This window comes from Amphiura filiformis, chromosome 7 (genome assembly GCF_039555335.1).
Source record: "Amphiura filiformis chromosome 7, Afil_fr2py, whole genome shotgun sequence".
Lineage (NCBI taxonomy): Eukaryota > Metazoa > Echinodermata > Ophiuroidea > Amphilepidida > Amphiuridae > Amphiura > Amphiura filiformis.
This window is the reverse complement of record NC_092634.1, coordinates 30758100-30774820: the sequence shown is the minus strand read 5'-3', so window position 1 is coordinate 30774820 and position 16721 is coordinate 30758100. Positions and strand designations below refer to the sequence as shown.

At 37.3% G+C, this 16721-nt stretch overlaps 1 protein-coding gene across 1 annotated transcript in view; it reads right to left on the bottom strand.

Annotated features, from left to right (window-relative positions):
* LOC140157014 (glutathionyl-hydroquinone reductase YqjG-like) overlaps window positions 1–16721 on the bottom strand; it is a 150045-nt gene that overhangs the window by 20962 nt on the left and 112362 nt on the right. The window contains 3 exon segments of the mRNA XM_072180069.1: window positions 223–421; window positions 5402–5474; window positions 16466–16644. Coding sequence (XP_072036170.1) covers window positions 223–421; window positions 5402–5474; window positions 16466–16644 — 451 coding nt within the window.

The following is a 16721-nucleotide window of genomic DNA, read 5'->3' as shown; positions in this document are numbered from 1 at the left end:
ATCGCACGACTTACCCTTTGTTCAACATAGTGCTGTGCACTACTTGGTGTCTTTATGGTATTTTGAGAAAAAGAAATCTGATTTTGCCAAATTTTTCCGGAAAAAACTGGAAAAAAAATTGGAAATAAAGAAAAATTTCTGCATTTTCTTTCAAATCACACGATTTTACCAATCCGCACGCAAGCTTTGAGACAAACTTTTTTTTTTGCCTAATTTACTTACGGATAAATCCATGCATTCACTTCCTCAATCTTCTCACGGAGTGGTTCAGGGTAGAAATCCAGTTTCTTCTGTTCCTCAGTGGCACAGAATTCATTGAATTCTGTGTTGAACATACGGATGATCTCAGCTGATTCATTGTTAACGATGGTGCATTTCTGCTTATCAAACAGGACTGGCACACTGATGGTACCACTATAATCTGAAATTAAAAGAAAGATCACAATTATTTAAAAATCAGATCAAACTTTTAAGTTTAAACTCTTAAAAGACAAAATGTGACTGCGATCGCCGATCAAGCAAAATGAATCTGATGTCAATTTATTACATGAGCCATTCTCAGAGCTTTGTTTTGCTGAAAACCCCATTATAATTAAACTTATGGTTCCAGAGATATGGCCATTTTAGTTTTGCTCAGAATAATAAAATATAAAGGAAGTTGAATACTATAATTATTGGCTATATCTCAAAATCAATATTCCCGACATCCGACTCATTTTGCTTGATCACATCACAAATAATAATGTACTATTCATATCAAAATTTATATCAAACTTTTAAGTTTAAACTCTTAAAAGACAACTGATAATGTGTTATTCAGGAAACACAATTCCAATGATATCTTTGATCAAGTCATGATCCTTTAATATTCTGATCTTAAACTTTGCAATGTATAAATATTCTGAGACCAAGTATTTTAGTGTCAGATCATTCCAACAGCTTTATTTCACAACTTTATGAGCACAAGAGGGCACTCTTTTGGGTGATTGTTTAGAAAATCATAATATTCAGGGGGTGTTGGGAGAAGAAAATAAATATGAAATCTGGAAAATTACAAAGGGAAATTAATAGGGGTTGATTACTGGAACCCTTGTTTGTTTTGGTTGAAGGGGCATTTCATGTTCAAAAGCCTCATTTGTCTAAAAAAAAATTGAGATTTTTATACCACCGGAAAAAATCTGGCTACATAATATTTGTATTCTTGCAGATTCATTCGATTAGCAACAATATCATCAAATTTGTATTAATTTTATGTTCTGTTAAGGGGGCATTGGCACTGGTAGTAAATTCCAATTTTCTTCGCTTTACCTCGGTTGTTCGGCTCAAAATTAAAAGGGGACATATCAGACAGTAAAAGCTAACATTTTATAGAAAAAAACATTATCTATTTTTTATGGAAAATGTTACAATGGCTTCTGGCAACTGGAAGAGAAAGAAGGAAGGAATAAAGAGAGAAAACCCAGGGGAGAGATTTTTATACCACCGCTTTGTGAAGACTTTGGAAGACTTTGTGAAGACTTTTATACCACCACTTTGTGAAGACTTTGGACAAAAGAGGACAGACGGACGTTGTGATTATGGATTTCAGCAAAGCTTTTGATGTGGTGCCACACACAAGACTTATGCTGAAACTTGACCATTACGGAATACGAGGACCGACTTACGACTGGATTTCTAACTTCCTGATGCTCCGGAAGCAGAGGGTAGTTATAGGAGGTGAATGCTCGGACTGGGTCAGTGTCAAATCCAGCGTTCGAAGGACAAAGGGAGGCAACACTACCTTTGCCACTGTGCTTGATCCGTTGCTATTTTTACTGTACATCAACGACCTACCTGACAATCTCACCTCCAATGTACGATTATTCGCAGACGATTGCGTGATCTACAGAACTATTTCTGGTGACAAAGACGCAGACCTCTTACAGACTGACCTTGACCGACTAGTTGAGTGGGAGCACACATGGCAAATGAAATTTAATTGGATGGAGCCACCCTCCAGGAAACAGACTCGCACTCATATTTGGGTGTCGAAATTGCCAATAATATGAAATGGAACAAACACATTGACCACATGACAGCAAAGGGGAACAGATCATTGGGCTTTATAAAAAGAAATTTACACGGGTGCACTGAAGACATTAAAGATCTGGCTTATCGCTCACTTGTCCGTCCAACACTTGAGTATTGTGCAGCAGTATGGGATCCACACACAGCAGACCAAATCCACCAGATAGAAGCCGTACAAAGACGAGCAGCCCGCTTTGTCAAGAGAGATTACGATAGGCACAGCAGTGTATCTGCCATGATTACAAACTTAAACTGGAGAACACAAGCGGAGAGAAGAAAGATCACTCGCCTGACTGTCTTCCAAAAGGCCTACGAGGGTTACTTATCCATACCAGTTCGAACGCTGCTGCACCCGGTCAAGCGCTCCACCAGGAGGTCACATACCAAGTCATTCATCGAACTATACTCCTTAAAAGACTGTTTTAAATACTCATTCATACCTAGGACTCTCATAGACTGGAATAATTTACCACAACAAATCATCAGCATAGAAGATCCAAAAGCATTTAAACAACAGCTACAGAACCACTTCCAGTAGCAAGTATCAAGCACTAGCGCACACACAATATCCGACTCGATTTTCTCCACCTGGAGTGTTGAGCCGTAATCTGAAGAAGAAGAAGAAGAAGGAGAAAACAAAGAAGTTGTTTGCTCTGGGTGGGATTCGAACCTGAGTTCCCTTGCATGCCAAGCACTAGTTCGGCGACACTTAATAGCTGTACAAAAATATATATCAGAGGGCAGCTTTTAGAACAAGCAATTACTTTCCCTATATTCCTGGACTTGGAAGTGGAAATGTAATTTCACCATATGAGTCACTGGCAACAGGAATTTATCCATAACTGCAAGTGATAAAAGGGTGGGTACATCCTTAGTATTGTTTTATGGATTATGAGCCAAAATACTCTCAATTCTGATGGCAACATTCATTGACCTCCATCTAACAACCATATCTTAACTCTCTCCATGAAGGTGTCGACTGCAGACAACAAGTTTCAAAATTTTTATACAAATTCAAAAATGGCAGAATTATAAATTTTCATGACCATATTTGGAATGAGCATGAAATATGCCTTAAAATGAGTGCAAAGAGACCTAGTAGTGGTTCAGAGGTTCTTAGGTAGCTTCTCAAAACCAGTGGCGGCGCCAGGAATGTATTGGCATTGAGAGCTATTGAGGGGGCAAGGTGAATTTCAGGGGGGCAAAATCAACAAATTTTGCCCAAAATTGCTGCAAAAAGTGGAAATTTTCTTAATTTTGGGTTTTTACTGGGGGAAACAGTTCTCTACCCGGGGGGCCTTTTCCCCCCCCTCCCCCCCCCCCCCGGTGGTGCTGCCACTGCTCAAAACTTGGAATTTTTATGTTGAAGCCTATGGTCAGCATGCAGAGCATTAAAATTCAACCACAAGATACAGAGTATGAGTTTTTGTACCCAACATATTCAAAGATCATACTATGAGTGTACACTCATATTGAGCTTTTCGAACTGTGTCCTGATAGATGAGTATATTGTAGATCCTTTCATATTGTATGGCTCCTTTCATTGGCTCACACCCAATACTTGGCCTAGTCAATAACATGGTTTTGTTTATGTTATCTATTTTATGTTTCCACATGGGGATCACTTTTGTTTGAAGAGAGAAGCTCAGATTATTTATAGTAGGAGATGAAAGTTACATGGCATGTTCTAAGTTTACAAGACAGCTATCCCTAGGATCCACAACATGCTCATTTATCAGGACACAGTTCTTTAACCCCAATACATTTGTACATTTTTGAAAATTTGGGTACAAAAACTCATACTCTGCAACTGGAGGTCAAATTTTGCACCATGATTGTTTAATTGAGGTTTTTGAACTATGCCATTGGAATGAGGCCATTGTGGTCCATAGTGTAGTCTGTCTGGTCTCAAGTTGAACATAATGCCATGTTGCATTTCGCAGTGGCAGATTCAAATCGCATTCGTCAACCAAATCCAGCGGGGCATTATACACACACATACGTGCAAGCGAGATAATTCCGTAAGCTGGCGACACAATCACGTAAACGCACCGATTCGAATCTGCCATTGCAAAATTCAATGTGGCGTTACTCTCAACTTGAGATGAGACAGACTATACACAGGGTTCATGTGGGGTAACCAGACCTTTGCAGGCCCAGTAACCAGGGGGCTGGGGACCCCATGCCCAAAAATTCCCTTTTTTAAAACCAGAAATAGGGTTTTGTATGCCTTTTTGGTCAAAAAGGTCAAAATTTTGAAAAAAAAGTCCACTTTTTCAAAATCCCTCCTCTTAGTCCAAAAACCAAATTTTGAAAAAAAAATGTCATCTTTTTCAAAATCTGCCCCCCCCCCTGGCCCTTTGACCCGATTTTGCTTTTCTTTATAGACAAAGAAGATCTTTCCAGATTTATGGAGGGCATATCACCCCACCACACCACCCATGGCTATGAGCCTGCAGACCCCCTTACCCCTGAAACATTTGACAGCAGATCTGACTTTCCATTGGGGGGGGGCAAGATTTAAAATTTCCCAATTCCTGATCAAAATTTGTAGTATTTATGTGCGAGCCTAATTATTCGCCTCTTTTTTGCCTATTTCTTGCTCTTCTTCCCACTTTTTTGTGTCGGGGAGGGGGGGGGGGTGTTCAGCTTGCCCCCCCCCACTGGTTACGCCACTGTTTGACAGACCCTAAGCTCCCTACCCCAAATAATCCACATAAGCATAATCTCCCACTATCCATGCACTAAGCCTACACTGCACATCTGTACACTCTCAGAGTGAGCTCAGATGTGTTCGTTTGACTGCCATCAACTCGCAGGATACAGCAAATTTCCTACCGTTAAATCATATGGCTACACTAAAGGATATTAGCTACATACATGATCATTTCTGATGGGAAATGTTGAAAGGAACTCAATCAAACTGATGTTGATTTTATTTTACTACCGCATACTCTTCAAATGAGGTCAAAGCTTCTTTGAAATATCTTTCTCTCTATCTCTCCTTCACTCTTACTCGCACAATGGCGTAGCATCATAGTATGTGCCGTCCCCAATCAGAGAAAGTTAACAAAGTCCATAGAATAAAATACCAAAAGACGACCAGTCCCCCTTCAATCAGTCCCGGTGGTCCCCCCCCCAATTGGATGACTCACATTATCTGAGCAATTTCATTAGAAAGGCCAGTATATATAGTCCTGTGCTTTTTCCGGGGTGCTTTCCCTGCTAATTTTCATTGCAACAAACATTGCGTCATTATCCGTGTCTCCAACCACCGATTCTAGAATTCTTATTTTTATGTGTCTTCTTCATTAGTTGATAATAATTTCTATACCTGGGTTAGCTTTGAGATATATCTCCTTCAGGAACTTGGCGTTGTGAATTGGATCCAAGGAACACTTGGGTTTCTGAAAGAAAAAAAATGTAATGGAGATAAGCATTAGAAATACAATGGAGCTCTGGTATGGAGTTTAATAGACATCTCCCAGTTTAATTCTATATGATTAACTTCATTTGTGTGTGGATGAGAGGGCATTGGGGTATGTGTGGATGTTTGCCTGCAAATAAAGACACAAGCAAGACTTTTCACATTTAAACCATGGCCCTAGCTGCAAACAAGCACTGTCCTGTTTGTGGAGGTACTTAAGGATCCACAACATGCTCATCTATTAGGGCACATTTCTTTAACCCCAATACAGTTGCACATTCACCCGGGGTGGGGGGTCACTCCCATTGTGGCCTGTACACCATCCGCGATAATCAACTTTTGAAAAGCACCCTAAACAAGGATTTAACCCTTGGCTAAAACGACACCCTAAACAAGGATTTCATTCCTAACATCAAATTTCATACCCTAAATTTCATTTCCGCGTATTTAGAAATTGCAATTTTGCTACCCTTTTTTTTTTTTTTTTTCATGTTTTTGACACCCTAAACACGATACGCTGGCAGATCTTGCCTACCCACAAAAAACGACCCTTTTACGCGTTTTCATTATCGCGGATGGTGTACAGGCCACAATGGGAGTGACCCCCGGGCACATTCATTGAATAACCTTTGAAAATTCGGGTACACAAACTCATACTCCTCAACTTGAGGTCAAATTTTGCTCTATGAATGTTTAATTGAGGGTATTGAACTATGGCATTGGGATGAGGCCATTGTGGTCCATAGTGAGATCTGCAGTAGGTCATAATTGCATTGCTAAATGCATTTAAGGGCTGGGGTATGAACGTTTGGACAGTATTTATTTTGGGACATTAGAGCACATCAGACATATCGAATTGCATTCTGAATATGAAGAATGTCATTCTGATATCAAATAATTTTGATTTTTTGAAATTAGCAATTTAATACACATTTTATGGCAAATCATTAAAAATTGATATTTTTGATATTTAACAGTACTTGAAGTAAAATTTATAAATCTGATGATTTATACTTAAAGTGTATGTAGGTGGGATGAAAAGTGACGATCAATTGAAAATTTTGACCTTTTGTATTGAAGATATGGATTTTTTTCCCAAAACACCAAAAAAAATTAGGTCTTTTGGGAAAAAATCCATATCTTCAATATGAAAGGTCAAAATTTTCAATTGACCGTCGGCTTTTCCTCCCTGCTACATACACTTTAAGAATATATCATTAGATTAGAGTCACGCGGTAGCAGTGACCAGCATGTTTTTAAAAAAAAGACTGTTAAAGAAGACTAATAAGATGCTCCCGCGAGACTATATTTACACCTAACATTAAAACACTTGACTTCTATTGTTCTATGATATTTTTCGCTGGGTACAAAGTGTATCTAAAACCATGTTTAATGTTATTTAGAATCCCAAATGTAATATCTTGACAACTCATTAATTCAAAAAGGGACACCAATCCTACAGTCAACCATTGTTTAATAATAAACAAACACTTTTGCTTCATTTCACCCGGTATTTCATAGCGAAAATTAGTGGCAAATAATGCTGATCCAGAATTTTTGGACAAGGCTACAGCACTAGCGGGCAATCACCTACACACTACTTTTTCAGATTTACTTCCAATTATACCCTAGCAGTTTCTGAGATACCCTACATAAAAATTCTGAGCCCCATTGGCCAAAAAATCAAGTTTTTCACAATTCTTTTGTTCTTTCCGGACGATGCACCCATTCATATAATAAATAATGTACTTCGACACAGCAATTTATATCAGATTCCCGTAGCTCAATGGTTTCGGCGTTCGACTCGGTTCCGGGATCCGAGTTCAAACCCGATGACCAACTGTTTTTTCAATATTGTATTAAACAATAATTTTATTGTTATTAATCAAGGATAACACAATTTTAATCATCCAGTGCTATTGCGATATTTTTTTTTTTTTATCAAAGCAAGATGTTTGATTCTCAGGTTTATTATTTATTATATTAAGGGCCTATTTAAAAAAAAACACCTATAGTGCAGCCGCTAGCAGAACAAATAATAAAAGAAATCTCTTTATTACTTTATTTATTTATTTAAATCTGAACAACACAACAATCTGAATAACACAAGAAACTAGATCAGGTTACCAATATTTTCTCATTTAAATAAAGTTCTGTCCTACCTCGGGGCGATTCGCATGATAATAGGACAATAAAACATGTAATATGTATGAATGGTTGTTGAATCGATCTAGAGACCTGTCCCTCTGTCATCTTCAGCTATCGTGAGAACTGTATTCCTACATGACTGTCATTTCAATTGTTATACCGTTCCGGTTGGTTTGTTGCATAAAAAATGTGAAAAATTGTTCCACTAATATGGAAGGCCAGCAGGGACAAAAACGTATCCAAAAAGAGACAACCAAATCTGGAAGGCCATTAAAGTCATACGTAAAGACAAATTAGCAAAGCGGCAAAAATCCACAAAGGCCTATTGAAAGGAGGGAATGTCCCCACCACAGACACACAGAACAACTTGGCACAGCCTATAGGAATGTGTAACAAGATTTTCCACAGGGCTGCAAAGAACCACAAGCATGCGAAATTTTGATAGCCAACAAGCTTAAGCTATTTAATTAACCCTCGATAGAGAGCAGGGCTTGAAGAATGAGGGAAATTAAAATCACAAACCGCGAAAAGACCGCCAACAACCGCCCAATAATAGGGATGTCAAACTAGATTGCCCCACATGGTTACAAAGAACCACAAACCGCTAATTTTGGATATCCACCTAAATTGCCTTGAAAAAGCTACAAAGAAGAATGGTTATCCAACAAGCTTAAGCTATAAATTACCCCCCTAGAGACTGCAGGGCTTGAAGAATGAGGGAAATTAAAACCAAAAATCGCGAAAGACCGCCAACAACCGCCGCTGAAAAGGGATGTCAAACTATATTGCCCAGCAGGGCTACAAAGAACCACAAACCGCGAAATATGGATATCCAACCAGTTTAAAAGACAAATTAGCCACCGATAGAGACCAGGGCCTGAACAAGTAGAGAAATTAAAACCACAAACCGCGAAAGAACGCCAAAAACCGCCGCTCACTAGGGATATCCAACTAGATTGGCCCAAGCAGGGCTACAAAAGAACCACAAATCGCGAAATTTGGATATCCAACAAATTAAAACCACAAACTACGAAAGACAACCAACAACCGCCGCTCAATAGAGACATTCAGCTATATTGCCCAAGAGGGCTTCAAAAACCACACACTGTGAAGTACTTTATACCACGAGCGTCAACTATAAATAAACCCCGATAGAGGGTAGGGCATAAAAATGTGGGCAATCAAAACCACAAACCGCGAAAGACCGCCAACAACCGCCGCTCAATAGGGATATCCAACTAGATTGCCCCGCAGGGCTACAAAGAACCACAAATCGCGAAATTTGGATATCCAACAAATTAAAACCACAAACTGCGAAAGACAACCAACAACCGCCGCTCAATAGAGACATTCAGCTATATTGCCCCCGCAGGGCTTCAAAAACCACACACTGTGAAGTACTTTATCCAACAAGCTTAAACTATAAATTAACCCCCGATAGAGGGTAGGGCATAAAGAATGAGGGAAATCAAAACCACAAACCGCGAAAGACCGCCAACAACCGCCGCTTAATAGGAAATCCAACTAGATCTATAAATCTAAATAACTATCAACTCACGAAATTTGGATATCCAACTAGATTGCCCACTTGGGCTACAAAGAACCACACACCGCAAAGTATAGTTATCCAACAAGCTTAAACTATAAATTAACCCCGATAGAGGTAGGGCATGAAGAATGAGGGAAATTAAAACTACAAACCGCGAAAGACCGCCAACAACCGCCGCTTAATATGGAAATCTAACTAGATTGCCCAAGGGCTACAAAGAACTATCAACCGCAAATTTGGATATCCAACTAGATTGCCCATAGGGCTTCAAAGAACCACACACCGCCATGAGTATAGTTATCCAACGAGCTTAAACTATAAATTAACCCCGATAGAGGGCAGGGCATGAAGAATGCGGTTAGCCAACACCAGAGGCCGGGAAAGACGGGCAACGAGCGCGGCTTAAGAGGGGAACTCGACGGGCGCCGTAACTCTAAAAAGAACTATCAACCGCGAAATTTGGATATCCAACTAGAATGCCCCGCAGGGCTACAAAAACCACAATCATTAAAACATAATTATCTTGCTAAGTTGTGGCACTTAGACGCTTCCGTAGTATAAGCCTTGCTACATAGTTTCAATTTGAAGTAAATCGGACTGACTCTGTGTCTCGCTGGCATCGTCAAAATTGGGTATGTGTTATTCATATTTACATTATCTTAGTTGTCTTGAATAATTAAAGTATATTAAAATGTATATGTATCCCTATTAACATTACAGTCACGCGGTAGCAGTGACCAGCAAGTTTTCAAAATAAACGGCTGATGAAGTTTTATTAAATTATTTACTCTCATAAATCAAGGATAACATAATTTCAAACATCTATTTTTCGTTTTATTCGTTTTATGGAGTACTTCGTAACCCGATGACTTTCCAATCTTAAGAGCTGCTTGGCTACATTCATAAAAAGAAAGAAAATCCACCAAAAAACGTTGACAACGTAAAGAAAGCAGCAAGTTTAAAAAGCCCCACCTCGGCTCACTTTTTGAAACTTGGTCCCATTTTGAATATCAACAGCAAATCGGTGTTTTTAACGTTTAAACAATAACATCATTGCCATTAACATGCCTACTTGTTATTCGTTTAATTCAATCATTGGTCATGAACTTAATAATTATTATAAACCAAAACATATATAGGATATTGGCCAAAAACAACATAATCAGTATCTTTTACAAATGGGACCAAGTTTCAAAAAGTGAGCCGAGGTGGGGGCTTTTAAACTTGCTGCTTTCTTTACGTTGTCAACGCTTTTTTGGTGGATTTATATAATTTACTTCGAGGACTGTTATGTATCAAAAATTTGAAAAATATCAAATTTTTATAATTTGTCATAAAATTTGTATTATATTGTGATTTAAAAAAATGAAAATTATTTGATATCAGAAAGACATGCTTCATTATTCAGAATGCAATTCGATAGGTCTGAGGTGCTCTCATGTCCCACCAAAAATACTGTCGAAACGCAATAAACGCTCATTTTGGATCCCTTAAAGAGATACAAGTGAATATATGAATACAAAAACCACCCAAGTCCATACGTTGGCCAAATTGAGTTAAGCATGGGAAACTGTTGCTATACATAGGCCTGTCATATGTATGAAAGAACAACTCAAATTCATCATCTGTGTCTATTGAGCATGTGAGAAATAGCATGTATGAAAGAACCACCCAATTCCGTGATTTGAGTCTTGTAAAACATTGATTGAAATCCAGTATGTATAAAAGTCCACTTGTAACACATTCATTGCTGGAGAGTGACTTTTGAAAAAAAAAAAAGGGTTTAATAAAGGAACGTGTGTGGTTTATATTACATGGCAGAATGCTTATCAACATTATACATACCTGTGTGCTTTATTTTGTATTATCTTACTAGTGGTAATCTCATTCCAACGTTGTTGTCTTTGTATATGATTCAAAAAACCACCCAAGTCCAACATTTAAAATGAACCCTACAAAGTCCCTGAAATGCTAATCGTCATACTTTTTACAGTTTTATCCACTCATTTGCACGTAAAACTTACCATGTTGACCAGGTAAATCTAATTTAAGGAATTAAAATGATACACAGGTTTTTCTCTCAAAATCACTTCCCATGGACTTGGGTGGGTTTTGTATTCATGTATTCAAGTGTATTGCGCATTACGAATACTGACCACGGATATAGGCATATTTCATACTGTGTATCCCAGAGGTGTAAGTGAGGTAACGATCCATCCTGAAAAAGATGCGAGCCAAAGGCGAGCACCTCATGAAATTTTCGGAAGTGCAAGGGGGCTTGTCCAGGGAATAGGCTGCAGGGTATCACCCCCCTCAAAAAAAAATTTTGTTGGCTCTTTTTACGACGAATTATCATCATCCATCCCGGGAATTTCCGGAAGACTTACACCTCTGGTATCACACACACACAAAATCTACCATTTAATCCTCAATATGTTGATTAAATATTGTTTAGGTTGTCCAACTTTTGATAGCAGTACACAAGGTCCATGATTAATGTACCATGCCTACAGGAGGCTCAGATCTTTAGATCAGCAATCGACGTCATTTAAAATGAAAGAAACACTGTGAAACCATAGACTAGAGTCCGAAGTTTACGGTTTTCTAAAATCCATTTTCCGTGTTGTAATCCGTGTTGTAAAATTTGTAAATCTGTGTCATGAATAAAGCTTAAAATGTATAAACAATAATATTAATGTCACAATAAAGTTTTCAATACCGCGATCAATATGCTCGGATTGGAATATTCTCACAATAATAGACCGACTATTACGATGTTTGGAGGGATATAGGGGGCTCATGCCTTGGTAATATATTTTTATTTCGGTATTTTTATCATAAAAATTGACACACACACAACTCATGATTGTTTTTAACATTTATTTCTCTTATCTTTTAACAATTTTTGTCACATCATAGAAAAATGTAATTTTCCGTGTTGTACCTCCGATTCCGTGATATTTTTCCGTATTTCCGTAAAACGGAAAACTTCGGACTCTACCATAGACCCTATAAGAAATCTATAGGGTCTATAATGAAATACCAGAATAAAATCCACTTGCAATAGCAAATTACATCAAATTATAGTGGACATCTTACCTATTTTCAAATACTTAGTATGTTACTGGAGAGATTCAAAAATTATTTCATTCCAATTAGTTCTCATATATTTTCTGTAATTTCTTAATGTAATTTGTGGACATTGTGGGGGTATATGTGTGTGTAAAGTGTGTGTACTGAAAAGCATGGAAAAATCATGAAAATTCACTTTTTCCCTGTTCATTTGCACAGGAAGTGTAGAGCAAAATTTCCTAAAATCTGTAAATTTTCTTTAAAATTTCCTGAAATCAGGAAATTTCCTGAAAAGTGGCATCTCTGATTTAATCCTCACACTCTATTTTTTTCCACTTGAATTTCATTTGCACTTTTCACACTGTTTTCTAAGTAGGGTCATAGGGCCAAAAAAAATAATTGTTTGTTTGTCCTCCACAGCTTTGAAAGAGGACGTGCTGGTAGTGGATTTTTTTTTTTTAATTTTTTTTCTCTCTGATTTGGCGTATTTCTGGACCTTGCTAGAGCTAAATGCTACAATCATTCATGGTGACTTAAAAAAAACCATTTTGTTTCTTTAATATGCAGTTAAAGTTATAATTTGTGTTCATGTCATAGTCTTTTAATGATTTGGTGGGCTTTTTTTTAATTTTCAACCATGAAAGAGGTCCAGAGATACTCCAAATCTGGAAAAAAATTGAATTTTACTTATTTTTCTATAAAAAAAAAAATAGAAAAAAAAAATATTGGTCAGGCCTTCATCTGAGGAGCGGGCGGTGGAGGACAAACAAACAACTTTTTTTTTTTGGCCTAGTTCGGAGTAATTTTGTGAACATGAGAGCAGGAAGGTTTGAGGGTGGATTTTGATTCTTTAAAATATTAAGAATAAAATGAGCTCCTATACGCTCTCAAAATTGTGTGCTAACTCCAGGAAAGAAGAAGGGTAAATCCATTAATACATGGGTCACAATTAAAAAATGCTTAGATTATTATGAAATGCATGTTCAACTATCCCTCTAGCCAAAAGGATTTCAAAAACGTAAAGTTTCTACTATCTATAACTAATGGAACAAGCAGTGAAGCTACTGCAGACTGCCTTAGGCCTAAAAAATTGTTTGATTGGCGTAACATATAAAAAATTAGGGTCGGTCGGTCAGATATATATATATTTTTAATTTACACACGCTTTATGCTGTAAATTTTAGGGTTTTTTTAAATTTTTTGCAAAAAAATAAGAAAAAAAGTCGGGCCTATTTTTAGGATCGGTCGGGTTACGCCAATCAAACAATTTTAGGCCTTACTTGAAGATCCAAGTACTATATAGTGTACTTAGTGTGAATGAACTCTATACTTTTGCAAATTTCATGCCACCACAGAATAGTGGCTTCTCATGAATAAGTTCTTGAGTTAAGGCCAATAATTATCAAAATGAAAGTTTTGGGTGTTTTCCTTCCAAGAAAAACCATGCACATGGGGTGGAAATGGCACCCCTTATATCAAGCCTTGGGATATCCTTTACAGTTACCATACCATTCCTTTTGTGTGTCAGCTTTATTTGTATCAAAAAATAGGAAAGTGGTGAAAAATCTGAAAAAATGTCAATTTTATCACAAAAACTGAATTCAGGTTGTAAATTCATGATTGACAGTCAAAGTTTTGGTAGGCCGATTGACCGCACCTTGTTACCATGGTTACTCAGAAGTCTTGCCAAAACTGGGCACAGGTGTTTCCAACCACATATTCTAAAATTCTAAAATCTGTGTTGCAATCATCATCATTACATCAGAATCTGTGATTACATATGCCGAAGTAGGATGTCTATATTAATATAACCGGAACAAATTAATCCTTTTTTCTTGAAGTACCAGGCCTGTACAACTCTGCAATTAATTACCTCAGCAAAATTTCCTTACAATATCATTGAAAGCAGATTTAAGAATCCACAAAATATAAGTTGAAAATATTTCATAGCGATCTAAATGTTTAGTATCACTCCATATTACTCATGACTCATATCAATAATGAAAAACTTTATCCATTTAGAAATTTATATAGACACTGGAAAATATCAATTTATGTCATTTTCCATCATGAAAAAACTAGTCATTCGAGCATTCTAATTGGAATGATTAATTTTTGACAACTTTTGACCAGTAAATGCTTCTGAATTTTGCATTTCCCAGCGGAAATCAAAGACTCTGTAATATGTACCCCTAAATCTCAAGGTTAAACAACGGAAATCCCAGACAGGAAACTGAGTGCTACTTTGTCATGGCAACCAAGCAAAACATGGATTTCTTTTCATTGGTCAAAGTTAAGTTTATTTGGCAAGGGCAAGGGTATTAATGAATATCGGTACACTTTGTCTTGAAAAAATATGCAAAGAAGTTGTTTTTCTCGTAATGTTTAATTTTGAAAAGGTAGAAATGTGTTAAAAGTGTGTGTCAGGACTAAATCAACATGCATTAGACTTGACTTGACTTGACTTGACCTGACTTCTTGATTTCATTTGATATGATATGATATGATATGATATGATATGATATGATATGATATGATATGATATATGATATGATATGATATGGAAAATATGCAAAGATGTTGTTTTTCTCTTCTCAAAACTGACTGCGGGTATGTACATGTATGGCTCTTCTGTACACAGGACCAACAGCATAATGTCCCTCCAAAGGACAGAATGATCTCATGGTTAACTCCAAATGCACCATGGATACAAAGCAGTAGTATCAATTTAATCTGCAGATGTTGCCAATTAAATTTAAACTTTTATTTTTCCATGTCAATATCCCAGAAAGTTTTTCACCACCGGGAATCGAACCTGGGACCTAATACACCAGAAGTGTGAACTCTAACCACTGAGCCACTTCTACTTATGCAACTGCTGCAATGAATTTTGCGCAGTTTTTACACAATGTGACAAACCTAATCTAATTTCATACTGAACACAGTATAGATGATGTCATTTTTTGAAATGGTCATAAATCAAAACAATATTGCATTTTGGTGACACTTATGACAGTTACTTTTTTTCTCTGGCATTTTCTAAGCATTTGTTGACAATTTGACTTTTTGATAGATGTGACCTACTATTAATATTATATAACAAAAATTCTTGCCCATATTAGGATTTTTTTTTCAATGAAAAGTGCACCGAGGATCAAGCTAGCCTTGTTGGTCAGCAGTGGTGGCACAATAATCCTTTTTTTAGGGGGGAGGGGTAGGTGTTGAGTGGGCTTTGGGCATTGAGGGGCCAAAGGCAATTTGCACCCATAATAGGGAAATATTCGGTTCTTTTGCTCTGGCTAGGAGGTAGGCAACTGGAGTGGGCCTTGGGAGCCCTAGTTTGTAAACTGATGCTTTCATATGTGAGAACTTGGGGCTATTGACTATTAAGCCGAACAAGTGAGGTAAAGCAAAGAAAATTTTAAAGCCTTAATGTACGATCTTTTTAAATTTAAATGCAATCATTATGAAAGTTCCCTATAAATTTGAGCGCAAAAAAACATTGGAAATTTGCAAAGAAACAACATCATAAACTTCACCTCTATCATTTGAAATATCTCGTACTTTTGGGATTAGGACACTGAGTGTGGCCTCAGAGTTAGTCTCCTACGCAGCCAGTTTGGATATGCTCCCTCCACATGTGTGGAGGGCATGTAACCAAACTGGCTTTGTAGGAGATTAAGATTTGCGATCGTTCCAACATATTATCATAATCTAAAATATTATGATAATATGTCGGACCAACAGAAAATCATCCCATTTTACTACAAATAGGGCGAATTTGACAGTTTGCTCATAGATGCAAGTTGGAACATGTGTAAGTATTACAAATATGCTAAAATCGGTTTTGAAAAAAATAAACATATATTCTGAAAAAAAGATCGTACATTATGGCTTTAATTCACTACCAGTGCAGATGATGCCAATGCATGTCACTCTGTCTGTCGTGCTACAGTACAGTCCTTTGATGTGTATATGACCATCCTGCGCGCCATGTACGTACTGTGTCGAAGATAACATACACATTCGACTATATTGCCATCGTGATAAACATCATGTTCAGACAGTTTATTCAAAATCTCGGATTTTGACAAAACTACAGCAACTAAAGTACATTACAATCGTGTAAAAAACTGAATTTTGAAAAATATTGAGGGCGTCCTCCTCAGCAAATGTTACAATATGGCTTTAAAGTTACAAACCTGATCGGTGAAGTTCCATCCTCCTTCACCAAGCAACCAGTCAACGACTGTGTAAGAGATGATATCTTCTAGGCCTTTCAGTTTTCTTAGAATGAGGGTACGATGAGCCCATGGACAAGCGAGGGATACATACAGGTGGTAACGACCTTTCTCGGCTTTGAACCCACTGGAACCGTCAGCTGTATTACAAGATAAAAGACACAGTGGATAATAAGGAAGATTATTAATTTTTTGACATAATAGTTTAAAGATTTTA